The sequence below is a fragment of the Melanerpes formicivorus genome, unplaced genomic scaffold, assembly GCF_026170545.1.
Source record: "Melanerpes formicivorus ecotype bairdi unplaced genomic scaffold, bMelFor1.0.p_v2 SCAF_128, whole genome shotgun sequence".
Classification (NCBI taxonomy): domain Eukaryota; kingdom Metazoa; phylum Chordata; class Aves; order Piciformes; family Picidae; genus Melanerpes; species Melanerpes formicivorus.
Window position 1 is genome coordinate 748,216 of NW_027142480.1, and position 24,736 is coordinate 772,951.

At 35.9% G+C, this 24,736-nt stretch overlaps 1 protein-coding gene across 1 annotated transcript in view; it reads right to left on the reverse strand.

Annotated features, from left to right (window-relative positions):
- CSMD3 (CUB and Sushi multiple domains 3) overlaps nucleotides 1-24,736 on the reverse strand; it is a 406,730-nt gene that overhangs the window by 160,617 nt on the left and 221,377 nt on the right. The window contains exons 14-20 of the mRNA XM_068167989.1: nucleotides 24,319-24,501; nucleotides 22,869-23,195; nucleotides 17,399-17,593; nucleotides 13,391-13,529; nucleotides 9,318-9,505; nucleotides 8,549-8,737; nucleotides 1,564-1,680 (exon numbers count right to left, since the gene is read on the reverse strand). Of these exons, the coding sequence (XP_068024090.1) occupies nucleotides 1,564-1,680; nucleotides 8,549-8,737; nucleotides 9,318-9,505; nucleotides 13,391-13,529; nucleotides 17,399-17,593; nucleotides 22,869-23,195; nucleotides 24,319-24,501 (1,338 nt within the window). The remainder of the gene's footprint in view (nucleotides 1-1,563; nucleotides 1,681-8,548; nucleotides 8,738-9,317; nucleotides 9,506-13,390; nucleotides 13,530-17,398; nucleotides 17,594-22,868; nucleotides 23,196-24,318; nucleotides 24,502-24,736) is intronic.

Genomic DNA, 24,736 nt, shown 5'->3' on the forward strand with positions numbered 1-24,736 from the left:
TTAGACAACTCTAGAATGTGCTTCCTTTTAAAGAAGCCACAGAACTAGATAATCCAGTGAATCTATTCTGCATTTTTAAACACCTGAGAAAAGCTAATAATCTGCTCTAACATGCCTATTTATTTTTCTAGATGATGTGACAATAAAGTAGTAAAAATTACATACTGAATTTTGGTATCAAAGTCAGTTTACACGTCCTTTGAGCTAATTCAGCTTTGGGATTGATAAACTCTTCAGTGGTTTTTGTTGTTTTGTTTTTGTTTTTAATTGTATTTTTACATAGAAGACAGTGTTGATCTGACAAGAGAAAGAAAGCTCTTAAAAGAAAAATGTGATATTAGCAGAATGAGGCTGACATTCATGCTATAGTTGCTGCATTTGCTGCAATCCAAATTAATTTTTGCCATTTTTATGCATGCATATATACTGCAACAGCAAAATCAGAAATGCCAAAGAAATTTGTGGTAGTGACCCAAAATAATGTGATTGATGCAAAATCAAAGCTGGGCTTCATTGAGTATTGCTCAAACACCGAACTCAAGGATTAATTCAAAGGAATGTTTCAAACAATTTTCCTGATTACCAATTTTACCAAATTACCCCACAGAATTCTGCAGCTACAAATGGTTTTTTTTTGTTAGTCTCACACTGAACTACCAAACTTTGTCTGAAAAAAAAAAAAAGTTTAAAGAAAACTGGTTTTTAAAAGTCATATTTCTAGTTAACAGCCAGTAGAAGCCATCTCTTGAAGATTCCAAATAAGACTTCAAGAACAAAATAGAAAAAAGGAATCACAGGTCATACATTGTTTGTGAGGGGAAGTCTTTTTCATGTTATCCACAAGCCTCATCAGTATACTTTGTCACATTTTTCACACCTTCACAGAGACAACTGATGAAATTCACAATTGAACTTGCCCTCCTTCTCCCTCTCATTCTTTCTCTGTATTCTTTCCAGTGTTACAGATGCATTTTTTTTTTATTCATATCTTATCCTATTTATATTCAATTTCTGACACCTATCTCTATTCCTCTCATTCAGTTAATGTTTAATTCTTATGCTTCTCTAGCTTTTTGACTCATTGTACAAGACTACTATGCAATCACTCCCACATTTAAAATCAAATATCAACAATCTTTTAAACAACCATTAACTTCATTCTTTTTGTATGCCATAATTTGAATATCTTCACTTAAGTTTTCACTGCAGATTCTTCTGTTGGTACAAAGTCTAAATATGAATTATTGCTTCAAGCTAACAGCTCTCTGTCATTTCCTCAGTAACATAAAAAGTATGAACCTTCTTTCACATGTGTGAATTAATGTGCATGTATCCAACTGTCTGTTACTTGGACAATAAACAACCTAAGGATTTTCTGTTCTGTGGAAAGCATTAGGATCTGGTGCACTTCTGGAATTCTAGGAATTACTGCAACAAAAAGAATCACAAAATCAGCAGTCCAATTCCTATTTTATTGATGATAACTTAGATCCAGAACACTGGACTTAAATACGGATTAAGCTAGAAGAGAGGGGAGGGGAAAAAAAAGGTGTTATTTTTTACCTTTTCCATGGGTAACATCCACAGTCCATGTACAATTGAGTGAATTTGGATACAGATCAGGATAACCAGGTGACAAGATTGTTCCACTGGGTCCTCTAACATCTCCACCACATAAGGCTGGAAATAGTACAGAAAATTAATATGAAACTTAGAGAAAACAAGAACCTTGTATAAGCTTTTGAAACACTAAGTTGAGCAACATTTAGTAATTAAAAGGCTCTCATACCTTAGAATTATCTGGATTAAAACTCGATACCAAGTAGAGTTATTGAATCATAGTTCTCTGAGTACAGGTTATCTCAGCAAGGCATAAATTATAAAGCAAATCTTAATTTTCACTCCCTCCCCCGTTGTTTCAAGATTAAAAACATCAATTCTTTTTATTGTACATTTTCTTTTCTAGTTACCTGCATTACCAAAAATTTCAGTCATGATGCAGGGTTCAAAAACAACACAGTGAACTGTTACTGCCACTAGATTGAAATGCTTTAGGAAAATTGATTGCAGTTCTTCATGTGAGAAGCTTTTCCAAAGTAATTAGCACAAACTCTCCCTTTTCAGCCTTAAGCAGTCAAGCTCTCAATCAGTATCCTTTCAGAACTTTCATTGGTATCAGCAGTAGTTTGAGCCCACAGCTTAATCTAAGCCAATATTCAGCAAATCCATTTTTAACAATAAGGTTTTCTGTTTAGGAAACACTAATGCTGTTGGTGTGGATATGGAGAAGGCAGAGGAGATCAGTGACTACTTTGCCTCATTGTTCACCAGCAAGGGCTCTAGCTGTATCCTCCAAGCCCCAGGGAACACAGATGGGGAGTGGGAAAGGAAGATCCGCCCACTATAAGCAAAGAGCAGGTTCAAGACTATCTAAAGAACCTGAAGGTGCACAAGTCCATGAGATCCAACCACAACTACCCACAGGTCCTGAGGGAAATGGCTGATGAAGTTGCCAAACCACTGTCCATCATATTTGAAAGGTCACGGCAGGACAAGCCACACAGCAAATCGAGAGAATATCTAGACTGTACCTTGTGTCTTACCCTGTACCTAAGCAGACATTTGGCTCTAAGAAAAACATGCATTTTTCAGGCATTTCAGCAGCACTGTGGAATATTTTCATAAACATCAAAAAGTTTTGACAGTAATGTTACTGCATTGCTTGCCATCACTATCTTCAGGGCACTGAATAAAGAGAAAGGTACATTTAACTACAGTTTTCTTATACATCAGAAACAAATTCATTCTATATCCTACAATTAAGATAATTTTATTTTGCTTCTACACATTTGTTTGATTGTTTGAGCTAACCATGTTTCTGCTTTAAATGTAGACATGTCTGGGTAACCCAACGATTTCTCTCTGTGTGCTATTTCCTTTGCCAACTTTAGACTTTTTGGTCTAGTTGTAAGCGGAAATTCACAGACTCGGTATCATAGGTTGAGACAAGACATTCTAGGACCATGCTTGCCCAATCTCATAAGGGTTGCCACGGAGCAATAACTTCCCAACATAATGAATGTCTTCCTCACTTCTCTGATTGAGAGATAATGAAGGTAAGCACTGTTCACTTATCAGCAGATCTTGCTGTATTTAGACATTAGTATAACAGAATTGGGGTCATAACATGTTATTGGAGCTATGGTAACCAGCTACTTTGTCTATACCTTAGATCATTATTGCAAAGAAGATGCAATCAGTTTATATCATCATAGGAAGCAACCCAGATAAATAATGCATTTTAAAATGGGTATTTGGAAAACTTTTCAGGAATGCAAATGGTGACAAAACATCTATGGCATGCCATCAGGCACTTGGTGTAGCTCTGTGAAGGCTAACAGATGGCTAAGAAAAAAAAAAAGGCAGCAAGGGACCAGCATTTTACAAAACTGAGCCAAGCTGACAGATCTGAAATATAAAATGTGCACTGGTCCTGATAAGATGGCAAACAGCCCAAGCATATAATATCACTACTAGTATATATCATTTTTTACACAGTGCAAAAGAAACCAGAAACACATGAAAATAAAACCAGTCAAATAGAATCTTCACACATTTTTCCATATACTCTCTCCCTTAGCTCTCTCCTCCTTTGTACTGAATGTGATGCTCATGGCATGGGATACACCTTTGAGCCAACTCATTTGTTCTGGCTGACTCAGAACTGCAAATGGCCTGCAGCCCATGGCTGGCCTGTGATTCTGTCCCAGCAAAACCAGGACAGTTTTACAAATAGTTTCAAGCACTAATAACATATGCAAGTTCAGAAAGAACCATGGAGTGAAAAGGTGATAAATCTACTAATACACAGATGTGCTTGTGTATATTTAAACCTAAATAAAATATATGTGAGCAAGCACACAGAGGCTAAACTACTTTCATTTGCTCAATTAACTCTAGCTTCCAAGTAATAGAAGGAGACTTGTACTTACTGTGAAATTTGATAATAAAAAAGAAATATAAATATAGTTAGCAACTACTGAAACAATGAATTAGAATTTGTTCTTCATAGAAAAAGAAATTTTGGCATCTCTCTTCCCTAATTAGAGAAGATGTAATATGTCTTAAAATGGGACACAGTCAAGTAGTAACAACCAAATAACAATACAGAATCATAGAATTGTTAGGGTTGGAAAGGACCTGAAGGATCATCTAGTTCCAACACCCCTGCCACGGGCAGGGACCCCTCACACTAGATCAGGTTGTTCAGAGGCACATCCAGCCTGGCCTTTAAAACCTCCAGGGATGTGGCTTCTACTACCTCCCTGGGCAACCTGTTCCAATGTCTCACCACCCTCATGGGGAAGAACTTCTTCCTAACATCCAATCTAAACCTACCCATTTCTATTATGTTTTTCCATTCCCCTTAGCCTTATCACTCCCTGACACCCTAAAAAGTCCCTCACCAGCTTTCTTGCAGGCCCCTTAAGACAACAGAAGGCCAGAATTAGATCAAATTATTATAATCGGCTGGACTTGAGGTACATTACACAAGCAACTAACTTAATAGAAACGAGGATACTGTAGAATACTCATAACATAAACTTTTATTTTTACCTTCTTATTTAAAACTTAAAGGGAAATGCTACCTATTTCCAGCTCTGGCGTCCACCACGGTAATATTTGCATCAGGATTTTAACTGTTTTATTTTTATAAATGCATTGACTTTAGCTTAGAGATAATATTTCTGCTGTGTTTCCTGAATGTGGCACAAGGTCATGTTTGGCAATTCATTTGGACAGCTAGGTGATTTCAATATAAATATGGAATATTTTCCATCTTTCTTGAACATTTTACTTGCTTTTTGTTAACTTTCTTAAGCAAATTAATTCAAGTGGAATGACAATATTTATTTTTAATTCAAATAATGAATATGAGTTATGTATTAACATACAATTTCATGTTATAATAAAGGAAAGAAAAAGCACTTTATACTCTTAATTAGGTATCTAACTTTTGCATTCATTTTCCTATCATTTTAATGGAATGAATATAATATTTCATGTATTGGGTAGAATAGATTTTCTAACATATATTCAAAGTTTAAAAGCAAAATTTTGTCATAATATTCATATATAAAGGACATGATAGAGCAAAATTTTGCCTTATTTGTTAAGAATTGAGAGTCAAAAAGTTCAAGTCCAGACAGATAAGTGCACAGTAAATCACATTGTAAAGTTAGAGAGGAGTGGTGTAAACGTAATACAAGTAATATCTTCTAAGCAAAGCTCAAAATAACCTTTTCTATCTCTCTTAAGTTGGGCTATTTTCCAAAAGCTTGTGTAACATTCTCATTTGAAAAGAATGATTGTTGTTTACTCTATGTCTATTTGTATGTTTATGGTGTATGAACCAAATCACCTCTTCAGATGAACTATTTCAAAACTAATAAAGGTACACAGTAGCATAAATTGCTTTTTTTTTTTGTTTTTTTTGTGGATTAAAAAAACCTGTCAAACCATGAACCAAAGTAGTAACAAAAATCATTAAAAATCAAAAGTCTAGGCCTTGATTAGTGCCACCTCTTTTGAAAACAAACCTAATATTTTGCTAAGACAGAAATTGGTCATATGTAACAACTCTAAAGCATGCTTAACTGTATCTTCCTAACAATCTACAGACTAATTAATTTCTTCAAAGGAGAATGATAGTTTGATAAAGCTCATAGGTTTTACTTCTCATTCTTTGAAGCAGCTTTACTTTTATGGCTGTATATTTTTTTTAACAAAGTACAGTTGGTACCCTAAAAATCATAAAGCAGTTCAAGTACTGTATAAATTCAAGTAACTTTTCAACATAGTGAAAGGCTGAGAGGTAATGAATGTAATTGGAATATGGGAAGGTCTCAGTGGACATTAAGAATATATTGTGTGTCCAAACAATAGCACAAGTAACTCAGAGAAGAAATGGCATTCTCCTCCCTGGAGATAAAACAGTTGCATACAGTCCTGAGCAACCTGATCTAACTTCCAAAGTGGACCTGATTTTTAGGATACAGGTTTGAACGAGATGATATTCTGACATTCCTTTCAACTGCAACTGTTTGATGATGCTGCTGAAAATATTTTTCTTAAAATGTTTATCATTACAGAGGAAAATTAGACCCTACTCAAAGGTCAGAGAGCTCTAAAATTATTGGGGGTGTTTTTGTTGTTTGCTTATTTCTCAGAAATGTTTGTCTATAGTTCTGTATATAGAGGACTATGTTCACAGACATATACAGGGAATATATGTGCTAAGAAATCAAAAGTGAAGAAAATATGAAACTGTTCAAGCATATCAATTATTCAAATATGAATGAGTTATACAACCTGTCATAATCACTCCCCCTCAGGCCATTCTTCAGGGAAGGAAATGGTTTGCTCACTTTTGAACCATCACTCTCAGCATTATCTAAATGTTCCTGTAAATAATGAATTGTGTCTTCCCTGATGAGCTTTTGGTGATGCTTATCTGTTTTTAACAGTCAAACACGTAATGAAAGTATTAAACTCCTTCAAAGAATGGAATCTCAGTCAACACAATCTTCTACTCTGAGAAAGAACTGCTTCTAAGAAGTTTTTGTTTGGTTGGTTTTCTTTTTCTACACTCTTCCCAAACACTCATATTTATGATTTTTCTGCACAATTAGCATGGTCTGTCTACATCTCAAAAAGATGTGCAATTATAAAAAAGAACAATTAAGAAAGGATGTTGCTCCTCTGAAAATGTCAGTGTTGAATGACCAGGAATGACCAAGGTGTTTATTAGTGGTGCAATTAAGATAAACCCATACTCGCAGTTCATGTAAAGAACAGTCCATTTAGAAAATGCCTTTTTTGCCCCTGGGGATGCAAGGACTCTAGACTCCTGTTTAAAAATATTCCACCAGAGAAGAAAGTCAGCAATGAAATTAAAATTAGTTCAACCATGAATTGATTAAATTTACTAGAATAAATGTACTTAATCCTGCCTCTAGAGCATATTTATTTAATGGACAATTGCCATTTAGCAGTGTGCTCTGGAGGAAAAAAAAAAATAAAATCTCATTTACTTAATGAAATGTATGCTAGCTCAGCATCTTGAGGAAGACATTTCTCACAGCAGAGCACAGTATTCATAGGGAGTGTGTTAATACTGTTTGTTTTACATGGTTACCATCTAGTGCCTATCACCATAAGGAAACAGATTGCATGTTTATGGCCTACTCGGTAAAATATTGTCCCCTTGTCTGTGAGCTGTGGGAACCCCACAATTCTTCATTCCAAGAACCTAACCAAAAGGAGAATCCTTTGGGAAATGAGCTTGCTGAACCAGAGAGTGTTGTTTTCAGGAAAGTGCTGATTCACATCACTTTCTCCCACCTCAAATATACTGACATGTTTATCCTACTTAAACACAAAGCCATTTGTGTGTATTTTCTACCCAAACAAACAAAAAGCCAAGAAAGGCCCCTGAATTTTTTAAAAGAAAGAAGTACAATGAAAATTAATATATTTCCATATAGTAAATCACATGATTCAGAAAGATTTGTCTTCAAAGTTAGTTTTTTTCTAAGTGTGCTGAAACACTAAGAACTGTTTTAGATAAATATATTGTGTGAATTATATTGCTCATTAAAGTTCAGTAGATACCTTTTTTTTGTCATATACTACTCTAGAATTAAGTAGACACATTATTTCTGATAACATTTGTATCATCAGACAGGCATGTAACATGTCAAAGGAAAAATAGCTATTCTGAGAGGACATATATCTCAACTGGGAAACCATTAGCTGTGTATAATATATATATACATATATATATATATTCAATATAATTGATATCACCATAACTGAGAAAATGGATTAGAATGAACAATTCAGATAACAAGAGATGACTGAAACTGTTTGATATATTTTGCCTTTTTAATGGTATACTGGAGAGTTCAAAATGTATGCCCTGGTGCTCATTACAATTTTTGTCTGGTTTAACAGTCATGCTTAATCATCAGGTATGATGTGGCATTAATCATTTCCTACTGTGATTTTGTCAAGATCTGTTAACAAGCTAGGAACATGATGATCAACAGGAAATGGGAGAAAATGCAGATTTTGTGTCAAGTATAAATAAATCTCACCTCAGGTTTTGTATGTCAGTACACCTGTGTTGATAAAAGAATATCCAATCACAAATATATGTAGCCAGCAATAAGAGCTTTACAAGCAGATATACATTAACCTTGAATGCCATGAACTAATTGGTAATCAGTTAGTCCATGGTATAAATTGTTCATATATATATATATATATATAGTTTCAATCATCTGCTAATTTAAAGAATATATTATACTCTACACACTTATGATTAAATATCTCATCACATATAGTAAAATAAAAGTTATTTCCCCTATGAATTTTCACTCTCTAAACCTAGAGTTTTTACAAGCTTATTTAACTTATTTTGACTAACATTTTGGCAAAAGGTTTATAGGTTAAAGTACTCTGTATTTCACCCATTCATCCTTACCATCACAAGTTGGGAGTGGGTGACTCCACCAGTGATTTTTTTCACATAGCAAAGGCTCCTCATGACTCAGCCTATAACCTGGATCACAACCAAATGAGACAGTGGAACCTATAGAGAAGTCATGTCCATAACGACGTCCATGCACTGGTATGCCAGGATCCAAGCAAGAGTAAGTATTAACAGTTACACCTGGATGAATAAATAAATAAATAAATAAATAAATAAATAAACAAACATCTCCTACATATATGTTTTTTGTCAATTAATACACTTTACTGTGAGTGAGAATAAGCAAGAAAGAACACTTCTATATATCAGAACAAATGACACATGCAGGTGTTTAAATCCCTGAAAATCCAGAATCAAAACATTCTATATGCTGATTTTCAGCCTGTTATTGCAAACTGCATTTCCCGTTACCTTCAGCAAGAGCTGCAGGGCAACAATTCAGATATTTGTTTTTATTTTCATAATCTTCATGATCTCATGCATTTTATATACACAAAACCACACTGTATGAAAGGTAAGACTAACAAGACACAGACACAACACACATTCCCATCTTCTGATTCTTAAAGCATGAAGCAGAAAAGCAATATTAAATTAACCGAAATTACTGGTAATTCCTCTTGCAGTTTAACTCACTAAATCTTTCCCTGTTTGAGAAATAACAGGAATTTAACAAGGGTAATATCTGTGCACCTTTATATATTTCTGGCTAGGATAATCATTGAGTGGGGAATTGAATGGGAAATTTAGAATGACTTACTTTCATAATGAATTTTGAATCCATTGTTAGAGCGACTGTTGTCCGTTGTAAAGAGGAGGTAAATGAAATTGCTACTGCTGAATAGGAATTGTGGGACCTGTGTACCATTGTAAGATCCCAGAAGTGGAGATAATAAATTGGGTCCATCATGAACTTCCAAAACATCATAATTGAGTTCTGTCTGAAATCTAGAGTCGAGGAAACATGCAGAGGCACAAACATAAGAAGCAGTTAAAATACATTCAATAAACCCACACAAAGTAAGCCATATTTAAACACTCTGCTCCTTTCCTCATAAGATGATTTTTTTTTTCACCATAAATCTACTTTGCAATATCAATATAATAGTATTAATTATCCTATGTGATTAATAAAATAATCGGATTTCAGGTTAGTGCCTTAGTAAATTGAGAAATAAGTTTAAACTCCTTGTATGGCAGGAAAGAAGAGTCAGAAACAGTGTTTCTTAGTAAAAATTAGTATTATTTGCATACATTATTTTATAGTACAAAATTATTATTTTATTTTTTAAGAAAAGGCAAATTGTATAGAGGATATGCTGATTCACTCTTTCATTGTATCCATTGGCACAAATATCATGAAGGTACTTTATATTATCAAATAATCGTACTCTGAGTTTCTCCCCTACAAATCAGCTACCAGCAGCTATAGAATTGTTTACCTGCTGTGAGACTCCACTGTCTTTGTGATAGTTGAGGCTTAGTTCAAGTTGTGGCTTAAGTTATGGCAAAAAACATTTTGAAAAGCCCTATTAGAAAGCACGATAAAGGAAAATGCCTGTTTAGAGAGAGTGTGTTTTCTTTCTCTGTCAAGGAAAAGCTGGTTGTGACAGTGCTGCTAGGCATCTTGCTTTAGAGGTCTAGATGGTATCGGCAGTACTAAACACCTGTTTGGTATTTTGACAGTGATTTCTGTCTTGCTATGACAGACTTTACATCAATCACACTGCTTTAATGGATTTTCTGATTGGATTATTGAAAAACCCTTTCAGAATTAAAAGGAAACAATTAACAGCAGGATCCTACAAAGACCCTTCAGATATTCCTAATTCTCTCTCTGATTCTTAGATGCTTAATTCAGCTTTGTGAAATCCATTCAAGGAACAGCATGACTAATACCAATGTACTGAGGAACTCTGTACTTCAGTATTTATGTCCCATGGGTTTGAGCCTAAAGATCTAAAGGAGTCTGGTGAAAGACAAGCAGCCAAATTAAACCTTCAAAACATGTTCTCTTTTATCCATGTCCTACTCCTAGGAAATAACATAGAAAAGAGTACAGGAAATAAAGTGATAGAGAATTATACAAATGAAGTAGGATAAGCCTAGAAGGATGAGAACTGAATATGTTACTAAAAAGCTACTGGGCAATAACTTCCCTTTTCCAGTGTTTACTTTTCCCTATTTATCTGTGTAAAACAGCAGAAATCTTGGAAAGAGATCATTTAGTCTTGCTCTGCTTTCATAGTTTCATTATCAAAAGCATACTTGAGACAGAAAGTGTGAAAAGGCATTGCTCTCAGAAATGCAAAGCAACTCTCAAGCCAGAAAAGATATGAGGAAATTGAGTCTCTGAAGACATGACAGAAATCCTCTCATAAATACTTGTTGCTGAAGGATTACATACAACACTACAAACAGCAGAAAAATAAAGAGATGAAAAACAAAGTTATCTATATATTGGTAAGCACCAAAGGAGAAACAAACAAAAAAAAAACCAAACACCAAAACAAAACTAAAAATTTGGAACAGTTTTTAGTGAGGTGAGCTGAAAGAAATTTGAAGGAGCGATTATGTACAATACCTTTACCTTGATCTTTTGGCTCAGAACAGTGATCAATTTAAATTAAATTTATATGGGTTGTGTTTACATAATTTTTCCCTGGATACTTTTCCTCTTCATGCTCAACTTATCTGATGTATTTACCTACAACCTCATTATTCTCTGGTGTGAAAAAGAACTAAGGGATTCATAGGAGAATAAAGGAAAAGTACTTTGGGCATGTGTAAGACAACTACAGTGTTCTTTCCTACGTAACTAGTCACTATCCTTTAATTAACCTGGACGGTTTCCTTGTTATGTGAGGTCTGTTCTTACAGAGGACTGCCGAAAATTCATTCAAAGAGGCTGCAGCAAAACAAACTTTAATACAGCAGGTGACACACACGTATCTTATTTGAACAGATGAAGCTGTTTAATATTTACAATATGCATCTTTGTTTTTAAGAGACACCCTATCAACATAGTGCAGTTCCAGGATGTAAGCAAACTGCCCTGTTGCGCAGTGTATACTCATTAGTCAAGTGTGACTAGTATGCCAATCAGCAGTTTGCCAATTAACATTCCTAGCATTTAAATACTTATAATTAGGCTTAATGATAAACACCTCATTACAATGAAGAATGGCACTCATATTTCTCACTTCTGTAATTTCAACTCAGTCTAAAAAGGTACTGATTTCTTAGAAAAATCCAACAGATTACATACAGTAGCTGTGCTTGTGCAATGGGAATAAACTCTTTATACACAGAACCTCTGAAATAGCAAAAGTTAATTCTTTGCCTGTAGGTGTCTTTTCACTTCTGTCTCTGGCTGCATGATGCAGGAACACTTTAGCACAGTCATAGAATGCAGTACCTCACACATGGGTAATGACATAAGAGAGAAGTCATAGGAAGATGGGAGATTGAAAGGAAATCACTGGGCAGGTGATAAACTGATGTAATGTTAAGGTTTCATTCTGCAGGCAATATCTATTAGCAAGAAATGTTGCCTCCCTCTTGGGAAACCAAAATGAAAGGATATAATGATCCTAGACATACTATAAATACTTTATCCTGAGTGAAAAAAATTAAAATATTTCAAATCATGATACATAACATGGCAGTCTTACTACTTGCACCAAGAAAGGCTATAAAGAGTTGGAGTTTTTTCAAGACAAAGTTGAAATGGTAAAGCTACATTTATGAGTTGAAGTACAGCACTAGTGATTTTGGAAGACTAGCTTTCATTTAATAGTAAGATTTGGAAATACCTTTGAAGTGTCCATATTACCTCATGCCTGATTATGTATAGTTATCATGTGGAAGCTTTATTGTAGCATATGGTATAGTGCTCAAAAAAAACCCTTTAAAATAACTTTGTCACAGGGAGAAATTTTGGTAAGATAATTTCAACACCTTGCTAAATAGAAGTTTTGAACTGCATTATAATGAAGTGATAGTTTCTAAGCTGAGTGTGACCAGGAGTAGTCAAAATACGCTGCATTGACAGCAACTGAAAAGTACTTGCATGATATTTGTGCACTTCAGCTTTCATTGTCAAAGCCCCCCTTTTACCCTGGATCATCATCTAACTATATTAATATACACAATATCTTTGAAAATATGGAGAATGTAGCTTTTTTTTCATTACATTTTCTAGTTTGCTTTCTTATAAAGAGCTTAAATGAAATGTCCACATCTTGCTACCATGAGAAATTTAAGGTCCTCAGTATATTTCTGGCCTGAATCAGGATGGGATCCAAGTAACTGAGAGTAATGTAGAAAATGTGCAATGCTGCAATACCTTGGGAAAACTGTAATTCCATCACAAAAACAGATCATCTCATTTGATAGTTAAATATCAAAGATGGATTAAAATATGAATGCATTTATACAATTGTTTCAGATTTTAAGAGTTGAAATTCCGTGAGTTTGAGAGAGAAAAACAAATTCATAGGTAGAATTCCTTGGTATTATTCATCATACCAACACAGTTAATGAACAAGTAAAACATACTAATGCTTAAAAACAGACAACATTTATAACTGGGACAGACAGGTTTAAATATATGCAAGAGGGTAGGAATTTCAAAAGCTTTCAGTGCACCAATGTAGAAATTATACTGAAGATAAAACTTATATCTGAAGGTACTACGGTGCTTTGGAAAATCCTACCTGGTAATACAATTGGTTGATTTTAGTGCAAATTAATATTATGACAAAGATAATAAACTTCTGCTTCTGGGTAAACAGCTGGAAAATATTAAGTAAGAAAAACATTAGCCAAGACCTTTCAAATGTAATTTTGATAGAGTGTCCTGGTTCAGCTTCTATCACCCACTCACAATTCAAGGAATCTTTATAATACCCTGGCCAGCCTGGAGAGAGGATCACTCCACTGGGAGATGAAAAATGCCCACCACATGGAGCTAGAAATGAAACAAAGAGAAAGGTATGATAACACAGACTTACATGTAATTCACAATTATCAGTTTCAACATTGAACATCCATAATGAATAAGCAATAAAAAAAAAAACTTGTTGCAGAAGATACAATTAGGCTTTGAAGCTGACAGACTCTTTGTGCTTCATAATTAGATGGAGACAACTGAACTAATACCTTAAAGAGATAAAATGAGCTGTTGAATAACTTCTGACAAAGCTTTGTATACCGAATTCTTACAGATGCAATCTGTTTTCCTGTAATAAATCATAGAATGCACTGGGATAGAAGGGACTTGTAGAGGTCATCTAGCCCAAACTCTCTGCAGAAAGGAGGAACATCCCCAACTAAATCAGGCTGCTCAGAGGCCCGTCAAGCCTGACCTCAAATGTCTCCAGGGTGAGGCCTCCACCATCTTCCTTGGCAACCTGTTCCAGTGTTCCACCACCCTTTCAGTAAAGAGCTTCTTCCTAATGTCCGATCTAAATCTATGCTTCTCCAATTTAAAACCATTGTCCCTTGTTCTAATGCTACATGCCTTTGTAAATAGTCCCTCTCCAGCTTTCTTGTAGGCTTTCTTGAGGTATTGAAAGGCTGCTATAAGGTCTCACCAGACTTTGAACATCATGAGGTTCGCCTGGGCCCACTTCTCCATCATATCCAGGTCTTTCTGGATGATATCCAGTACCTCTGGCATACCAACCACACCACTTAGATTGGTATAATCTGCAAATTTGCTGAGGGTGCACCCAGTTCCACTGTCTATGTAACTGGCAAGGATATTGAACGCATTAGTCTCAGTATGGACCCCTGAGGGACATCCCTTGTCACCTGTCTCTATCTGGCTATTGAAGCATGGACCTTCTGGATGCAACCATCCAGCCAATTCATTATCCACTGAAGAGTCCAATGATTGAATCCATATCAAACATTGTTGTGGGACACTGTGTCAAGGGCAGACAGAGAGCATGCATTGCCCTTCTCTTGTCCAGTGATGAAGTCACTCCATTGTAGAAAGCCACTAGACTGGTTAGGAAAGACTTGTCCTTAGTAAAACTATGTTGTTGGCTGTCTGAAATCACCTCCATGTCTTCCACATGCCTTATCAAATCTTCTAGGAGGTATCTGTTCCATGGTCTTCCTAGGCACAAAGGTGAAGCTGACAGGTCAGTAGTTCCTAGAATCCTCATTTCTACCCTTCTTAAAAAAAGGGTGCAATGTTTCCCTTCTTCCAGTCACCAGGAGCTGCCATGACTTTATAAATATCATAGAGAGTAGGCTTGGCAACCACATCGGTCAATTCCCTCAGGACTCTGGGCTGCATCTTATCAGATCCCATATCCAGGTTCCTCAGGTGGTCACAAACAATTTCTGCCCTTACAGTGGAAGAGACATTGTCCCCCAGGTCCTCATCTTGTGGTCCTTCAATTCAGAAGGTGTGAAGAGAGAGGTTGCCAGGGAAGGCCGGGGAAAAAAAAAGCTGTTGAGAGCCTCAGCCTCCTCCTCATCTGTTGTTACAAATTGGCAATTTTTGCTCGTCATGGTGGGGGTACACTTTCTTTAACTTTCCTTTTCCCATTGACATCCACTATCATATCACAGATATTTTGCTTATGTTAGCAGTTCCAATTCCTCATTCATTAAGAGATTCTCACCATTCTTACAGAAGGTTTGTTGTTGTTGTTTTATTTGTTTGTGGGTTTTGTTTGTGTTTTTAAGGACATACTAGCTCATCTTTCTCTTACTGTACCAAGAAAAAAAAAAGGATTTCTAAAAGTCATATGAAGTTCAGAATTCAATGTGTTGCAACCATTCCTAAATATTCCCCACCCCCACCCCCTCACTACAGTCAGCAAACAGCAACAGAAAAGCAATAAGATATTTAAATTCATGTTGCCATCAGGAACTAGAAGGTTAACACTTCAGCATTCATCACCCCTACATTTTATTGTGTATAACCACTTGCAAGTATTCATAATACATATGGAGCCTATTAACTGCAAGAACAGGAATACCATATGGCCTTGTTCTGAGCCAGTATACTACGATAGTTGGAATATAGTACTGCTAAACTTGTGCAAAGCTTCATTTTCTCACAAACTGTACATGAAATTTTTAAATACTATCTCTGGAATACCACACACAAAAAAAAAAAAAAAGAAAAAAAGGCAGCAGATTTCTTACAAAAATACTCCTAGGGATATTACATTCAAAATAATGCCCAAATAGGACTGCTTAAATTCAGAGTATTTTCTCTTTGTATTTGGGATCTGACAATAGCAGACTGTTTTGAGTTTGGGTTTTTGTGTTGTTTTGTTTTGTTTTTTAAAAGATAACATTTCTTGCTCTTCCCCTGGTTATAGTTCTTCCTGGTGACTTCAGTGCAAGATACAGTGCAATTTTTTATTTGACTTTCACCATCACATGCTGATTTCTTAGTCCTTTCCTTCAAAGTAGCTCAGCGACTGGGATTATCTTGAAGAGCCTTGAAATACAACTCTCCAGTCATCTTCCCAAAGGACTTTTTCCCTGTTGTTTTTGGTTTGGTATTTTTTTAATAGTGATTTTCAGCCCCTATTCTCTCTTCCAGTTCTCTTTGCTGGTTGTCTGGCAGATTCTATTTACTGTCAGTGTGTTAAAAACAAAACACTAGAAATATAACATCACTAGAAGTCATCATCACCAAGATCTCACTGTCGAACGCTGAAAGCTTGATCTGAGATATCTCACAAAGTTTTTCTTTTTTATTTCTTTATGTCATAGGGTACAGGGGTTGAGGAAAGAAATAAAACAAGCTTGGAGGATGACAGGCTTATTACTGAACACCTTGCAGATTCATAGTTTTAGATTCTGTTTTTGTCATGAACTTATCATCTATGCTACAGAACAGCAGGGTACCAAGCATTACAGAATTATGCAGGAACACCAGGGTTACTACTGCAGCATAGGTACAACAGGTAGTACTACAAGAGACTGGAAAAATTCTCCATTTAGCCCTCATACATAAAGGTTAGAAATCACAGGAACAGGAATCCCAATTTCAAATGCACCAGGGAACAGCAAAAGCAGGACTGCTTTGCTAGAGAAAAGAAGACAGGATCCAAGGATGATCACACATAGAGACAGAGTTAGTGCCTCCACAGAGAGAACATCATCAAACTCCACCTGAGCAAGGTAAGCAGGATTACATTGCAGCACCCAATTGATCATCAGATGAATGAAATTTGATGGCATAAGTTTGAGGTCAAACCAGGGTGTCCCATGAGGATGTTGAAATCAATAGAGGATAGGGCTTTAGGAAAACGTCGCTGGCTCAGGGACTGAGAGCTCCAGATTGAGCTGAAATGGGATCCTGGACCATGGTCAAGGCTGTGTTGGTGGATTGCTAGCACTGAAGATTGTTGCTTTAAACATTTTCTCAACTGAATAAATGCATGCTTTAGAAGTAATAAAAAGAAAAAAAAGCAGGAGTGCTCTTTTCAAGCGTAAAATGCCTTTGTGAAATTGCAGTTCAACCAGTGCCAAATGAGAGCCATCTGAGAGTATGAATAGTGTAAACTACTCCCATTCCAGTCCTAATAAGTTTCTTAGATGAGCATTCATTGTTAGAGGTTATATAGCAGTGCTTACATCACTGATGTTTATGCCTATTTTTTCTTATAGCAGTTATGAGAAAAATTCACTCCTGCAGACAGGTTCATAATAAAAGATCATGCCTCACTAGACTCCTTTATTAAAGACTAGGTTTTACAGGAGCTTTGTGCTATCCGTTTGCAAAAGCTGAACTTCATTTGGTGACAACTTAAAAGACATCACACCAAGCTCTCCTGAAGCAAAAAGAAATATTTTACATACCTCCACACTTTGGAATAGGGCCACTCCACATCACTTTCCCATCCATTAACATGCAAGTAATTGTTTCAGTCCCTTGTGTTTTAATAAATCCTTCCTCACATATAACAGATATTGAGCTCCCCAGCTGAAAGTTGTCACCAAAACGTCGTGCGTTGATGGGCACTCCAGGATCAGGGCATTCGTTATGTCCAAATGCTTTTCAAAAGGAAGAGGAAATAGTGTGACAACTCTTGCAAGTAAGATGACAAGTAAGATGTAAGGAAACAGTAAGAAATAAGAGCCTGAACAAAAGTAGAAAATGCATACTAAAAAATTACAAAAAATATGATAAAGTTACACCAGAGGGAATCTTAATTTGGCCAGATGGGCATTGGTAGGTTTCAATGATGATTAAGTTTTCCTCTCCACCAGCTCATCCTACCCAATGCTACAGTGGGCCAAAAGCATTCACCAGAAAGGCAGGGCAAGCAACTATGATATAATATCTTTAGTCACCTTTTGTATTTTCAATTCATCATCACAACCATTCAAGCCATACTGATACCAGTGTGACTGATCTTGCCATAGTCTATTTTGTTTCCTCTAGTGAGAGCCCGTGAACAGCTGGAAAAAGGGTGATGTTGGCAACAGAAAGAAAACCTCAAACTTTGACCGTACCATTACATTTAAAATGAAATTTCTAGTATGTACAAATCCTTCTGAAATTTAAAGTTTGTGGGCAAATGAAAAAATAGTAATTTACCTGCAAATATCTACACATTGTAAGAATGGTCATGTATATTAGTACAGAATGCAACTTAGAATGGGAGAGCAAACATGCTCATCTTCCTAGCAGTACTGCATAACATTATATATAGTAATATCATTAAAAGTCATTAAATGTTTTATATATTAAGAATAGAATCATAGAATCAAATCATAGACTCAACCAGGTTAGAAAATACCTCAGAGATCATCAAGTCCAACCTATTACCTAATACCTAACACCTCATGACTAACTAACTATGACTTCAAGTGCTACATCCAATCCCTTTTTGAACACCTCCATGGACAGGGACTCCATCACCTCCCTGGGCAACACATTCCAGTGGCCAATTACTCTTTCTGTGAAGAACTTTCTCCTAACCTCAAGCCTAAACTTCCCCTGGCACAGTCTGAGACTGTGTTCTCTTGTTCTGGTGCTGGTTGCCTGGGAGAAGAGACCAACCCCCACCTGTCTACAACTTCCTGTTGCCATCTACAACTACCTGAAGAGCATATTCTCTATGAGATTTTTTCCAAAGGTATATTTTATTAACTTAACAGAAAAGTTTCTCAGATACTGCATTACAGAAGTATTAAGAATCATAGCACCAGAAAAGAGAAAACATTAATTTATTGACAGTGTGAATTAGGAAATGCTACATATATTGGAATGAAATTAATGCTTTCATTGAATAGCTGTTGCCCCATCCCTGGGGGTGTTTAAGAGCAGGCTGGATGAGGCTCTGTCCAGCCTGATCTAGTGTGGGGTGTCCCTGCCCATGGCAGGGGGGTTGGAACTAGATGATCCTTGTGGTCCCTTCCAACCCTGAATGAAACTATGAAACTATGAAACTATGTTTACTATTTGAGTATGGGTTTATAAATTATGTAACCCCATACTTTATCTTAGGTATTAAAGAAAAAAAAGTGTTCAATACTTTGTGCATAATTGTCACTTTTAGTGAAGGGATTGATTGTCTGTCCAGCTTTAGACAACACAGAGACAGATTTTCAACATAGTTATCTGTAAATGTAGATAAATGTTGACCTCGGGTATAGCTTGCTTGGTGTATGACACCAGTTTATTAAGGCTGCAAAATTGGTTTATTGCTCTGTATTTCAGCTCAGAGTCTGAGTGGCGGCTGCTTACTGCTGCTTCTATGAAATTGATTTTATTGCATACAACAGCTATGGAATGCAAGAGAGGGAAAACCAACCTTTCCCTACAATGGCAGTCACTTTCTTAGCCTAGACCGCAATTACGTTACTTGAAGAGTAAAATTCAGTCTGCCTATAACTCTGAAAAGCTCTGTGTTGGAGCTGTAATATTACATACAAACATTAGCACAAAAAGAAAAATAATGGAAAAGATATTTATGCAATATTATACATAAGGAGGCTGTGTAGCCATCAACTATCATGGTTACACTGGTATTTGAAGTAGTATGTGGAAAAAAGTTCGGGTGATAGTGAAGTTAATTCAGTTCTCAGAAGCATGTGAAAACTATTTAGCCTCAGAAAAGCGTGAAAGGAAGGAACTGCAGAGATCTCAAGAGATAGGAAAGCAAGGATGAAATTAACCATAATTCATCTGCCCTGCTCTGAAAGGTCCTAGGAAATAGGACCAGAGTGGTCCACTGGTGTGATTAACTGTTTTGGTAGATTATCCTACTGTCATGTGTTTAGCCAATTAAATCTACTGGTGAGTATTCAGTATCATGATGTTGCCATGCAAGCTTTAAAATGAAAGAGCAAAGTATCACGGGGCTTAAAGTTCAGACTATAACATGAGAGGCTTTCATGTTTCTGGTTGCTGCATCTGGTTTGGGGTGTTGGTCTTTTTCCACTGTGTTGGCTGCAGGTTGGGTAGTGAGGAAGGTTTTTTTTTTATTTTTAATCTTTCCTCACTGTTAGATTTAGTCTTGACACTGAGGAGCACACTAGAGTGAAGCCTTAAGCAACTAAGTAGAGCTCTTATAAATATTCAAACGATTAAAAAAAAAAAAAAAACAAGAGAGAGAGAAACCAAATGTTACAATTTGATTTTCATTATAACTGATTTTATAGAACTGACCAAGCCCAAACTTTCCAATATTTAGTTACAGCACCTAGCTACAGCTCAAAACTTTAGTTTGCAATGATGACTGGCAACTATAGAGACAAATAAGAGGAAACCCCATTTTCTTCATGCTTGCATTCTGCCTTTGTGAGAAATGACCTGAGGATGAAGCAGCTAAAATAGAGGGCTGAGAGCTGAAACAGAATACAATATCAGAAAAAGAATGTTCACACAGTAATCTGATGTCATCTTATCTTTCCTGTTCAGACAGTGATGTTCAAGGTAATTCTTAAGAGATACTTCTCTGAAAGATGGACAGCCTAAACCAAACCAAAACAAAGAAATAGAGGAAAAAAAACATATGGAGAGATGTACTGTGATGCAAGTAGAGAAAGTAGAGAGACACAGGAGAATTCAATCCTTGCAATGCTATGAAAATGTTACTAATTATTAATCCTTGGAGCAAAATGTGGAATCTGAGTCTCTCAAAACCCAAGCTCACTTTATAATAGAATAATAGAATAAACCAGGTTGGAAGAGACCTTCAAGATAATCGCATCCAACCCATCAACCAGTCCAACCCACCTAAACAACTAAACCATGGCACCAAGCACTCCATCAAGTCTCCTCCTTATCTCATTTCCTCTTTGTTTTAAGGGATCTTTTTTTGTTTTATTCAGAATAAAATATCATCAGCCAGCATTTTTCTGTGAAGGCAGAAGATTCACTTAGATTCTATGTAAACCTCTGGAATTATCATACTCTTAAGATATCAGGAAGAAAGACAGGAATGGGAACAGTTAGTCCTGACATCGGACTTTTGGGAATATAAAAACGTCCTTTGTCTTTTGCCTATTTTGTCCACCTGTTGGCATGCAAAACTACTCTGTTACCACTACCTTCAGAAAGGAAAACAACAAACCAAACACCACAATCAAATAAAAACAAGCAAACCAACCAACCCAAAAAAAAAAACCAAAACAATCTAAATACATGAGGTAGGGCAGCTCTGAGTGGAGGATACAATAATCCACAGAACATCCACTATATTATCTCCACCATCCTCTTTAGATATTTCCTCTTCCAATTTTCTTCTAACTCAACAAAAGGAACGTCCTGGCTAAACCCAGTCTTTCTCACTTCATTGCTGGGGTTATGAAATTTAGTTTTACATATGAGGAAAGCCTCGTGCTATATTTTAGTGTCAGTTATGCTGTGAGCTTACATCATTCCCCAGGAATGACGATGCAGCTTGTAATATATCCTGTCTGGATTTTGATGTGGGATAAATGCCAAATTGTTTGACAGCAATACAACATAGCCAGTTCTTCATATGTCCTTCAGAAGAAATGTAATGATTTTGGCAGCAAAAAGTGAAGTGTTAATTGCATTTAGTACTGGAAAAGATATTAAAAGTCACCTTCAACCATTGTGTTTTCAGTAAAATCAGTGCCAAGTAGTAAATGTGCAGCTATTTATGGGTTTTGGGTGGTTTCAATATTACCTCAGAAAGGACAGAAGCAAGCAAAATACAGAGATCTCCATTTTCATGTGAAACTCTGTTTCTGTGCAACTCATAAACTCAATACAAAAGGTGACAGAAGATGCTAGTTTGCCTTCCAAAAACTACAAATATGCACCATTCAGAGCACTTGAGAGGAGGCTGAGTAGAATTTACTCCAGTTGCTCTGAATGGAAATCTAGCAATGTGTCTCTCCATGGTTGTCACATCTGTCAGATAAAAGTGTATATATTTAATATGAACTTACCTGCAGCTTATATATAAGCACATCAAAATAGAATAAATAAGAACGGACAGTATTTAAGTGTTGTGTTTAACTCTAAAGGTGTAGTCAGGCACAACACACAAGTCTTTTACATAAGAATGTGAGCAACTTGTTCACCAAAACAGCAAAGAGAAAGGGATGCAGTTGCACACAGAAGGCATCTAAGTAGAAGAAAAATTATAAACAAAAGACAAGATAAGCATAAGGGACTGCAAACAGGCCAGACATCCTCCTGAAGACACAAGGATGACTGGCAAGACAGAAAAGAACAAGGTAAGCGGTACCAGGAGAACAGGAGTCTTTTGCTGGGAGTGAGAAAAATAGTTCTAAATCATCAGCCATAAGAAAGGCAAAACAGATAAAGACAAGAAACCTATTGTGGTTTGACTTCTCTGACAAAGAAATCCGATGGCTACCACATTAAATGCAGTAACTGGAAGCTAGCATGGATTGGGGTCATCAGCTCCAGGTTATCATAGGCATTCACCGCTAAACCAACACATGATTGTTGAAGAGTGAAAGTTTTGTATATGCAGTGATGGTGATTGACATTATAGGATTTAATCAGCAACACAAAACTTGCTGCTAACAAATGTATAAAAGTTCTATTTTACAATTTTAAATTTACTTGAGTTGTTAGTCTTCTAAGCACTCCCTTCACTATGATCTCTAATGCTGTAAAACACAAACATATGCACATTTTCAGCCCCAACACTGTATTTGAAAGACAATCTGAACGCCTAAATAAGGTATCTGTACCTATCTTGGATACATTTGAACATGTATTACTCTGATGTCATTTTTACGTACTTACACATATCTCATAGTGTGTGGTGAAAACAAACCACATAAACATGCCTAAAAAAATACTGTTACTTACTGTTATAACTGATGTTAAAGCCACGCCCTGACATTGAATGATCAGCTTGGAATTCCAGACGCAATATATGACCGTTACTGGTAAGGTGGGAAGGAACTTCAGCACCAGTAAATGTTCCTATTATGGGGGAATCTGGAGAGTCACCATCTTTAACTGCAAGGAAGTCAAACTGAGATTCTAAGTCAAAGTCATTAAAGGAGAGATGGATGCGACTTCCAGGTTCTGAAATTATTGTCCAGATACAGTTTAAATTATTCCCATATCCCTCCGGATAATCAGGTGAAAGAACTGTTCCCATTGGTGCAGTGAAATTGGAAAGGCAAGGAACTGTCAAAAGAGAAAGAAATTAGGTAATAGAATAAAACATATCAGTAAGGATTTATTTTATTACTAAGTTAGTGTAAGAGATCATTAAACTTGTTGATTAACGCCAATGAATAATTATTTGTTATGACCTGTGAAGTCACAAAGAGGGGTCTTTATTTTAGAATCTTCTCATTCTCTTCCCCTCAGTAAAACTACACCCTAAGTAGAGCCCTCAGGTAGTAAACATCCTATTGCATTGGTAGTCTACAGCAGTCCCTACAACGTACCCATGTTCAACAAAATAATTTGGTATCACTTATTTTCTCCTTTAGGAAATTGTTTGGATGAGCAGACCTCTCACTGAGCACATTAAAGCAGCAGAAAGTCAATAACACCCTTATCATTTGTTCACACAGAAGCACAAGAAATTAACTAGCCTCAAAGAGACAACAGAATTATTTTGCTGTTATCAGGATAATATTTTATATTAAGCCAATTCAGTTAAGCCATATTAAATTGAGTTGCAGGGATGAAAGCAATTGATTGCATTCTGAATAAATGTGACCTGTATTATTTCAGTGGAAAAGTTAAGAAAGGTGTTACCACAAGTATATATCACAACATTGGTTTTACTTACTTTGGATAATGAAAGTGGAAATAAGCTATATATGTCTACGTCTAAAAGATACTGATATATAATACATGGGGGGAAATGTAAATAATTTAAATCATTAATTACAATTCAGCTACTTCTAGTCTAAGGTAATATGTTAACTAAGGAGAATAGCTATAAGAAATGTATCGTACATATCAAATCTACAGAATCCTACAAAAATATACCACCACCCCCCAAAAGAAAAAATACCCAACAAACCCAAACGTATCAAATCACAGAAAGACAATTGTTTTAAGAGTTGCTGGGAAAAGAAACCAAATATTTTAGCATTTCTAGAACCTCTCGGGCATAATCATTAGGCAAACTACTGATCAAAAGTAAATGCATTCTGTCAGAAGTATTTCAATGTGCTAATTCTGTAACTAACCACATAATCTTCTACATATAAGAAAAACTTATAGAATTATATGTCATATAATCATAAAATTACATATTACAATAATGAAATAAAAAATACTTGATACATACAAATACAGATTGGTATGTTTGCAGACCACTGGTTGTTTTCTTGGCAAATGATAGATTTCTCTCCAATTAATTCAAATCCAAACTGACATTCAAACCTTAAAACATCCCGGTTAGAAAATCCATCCCCTTCTCTGATACCATACAGTGGTGTGCCAGGATCCCCACAGCTTTCCTTTTCAATTTCTGTTGAAATAAATAAGAAAAAATATCTCTAAAATAATTTTTTTTAAAAATCAAATTTAAAAAAGAAGATAATCCCTGTGGCTATATCCTCATGCCTAGAAAATAACTATAGGTGATTATAAGCAAATGAACATAATCCACATAATAGCAGTTGCTGAAACACACCACTGAGTCTGATTCTGTGCTCCAGCCTCTTAAGGAGTCTTAAGGATCTGTGTAAGATTCTTATAAAAAT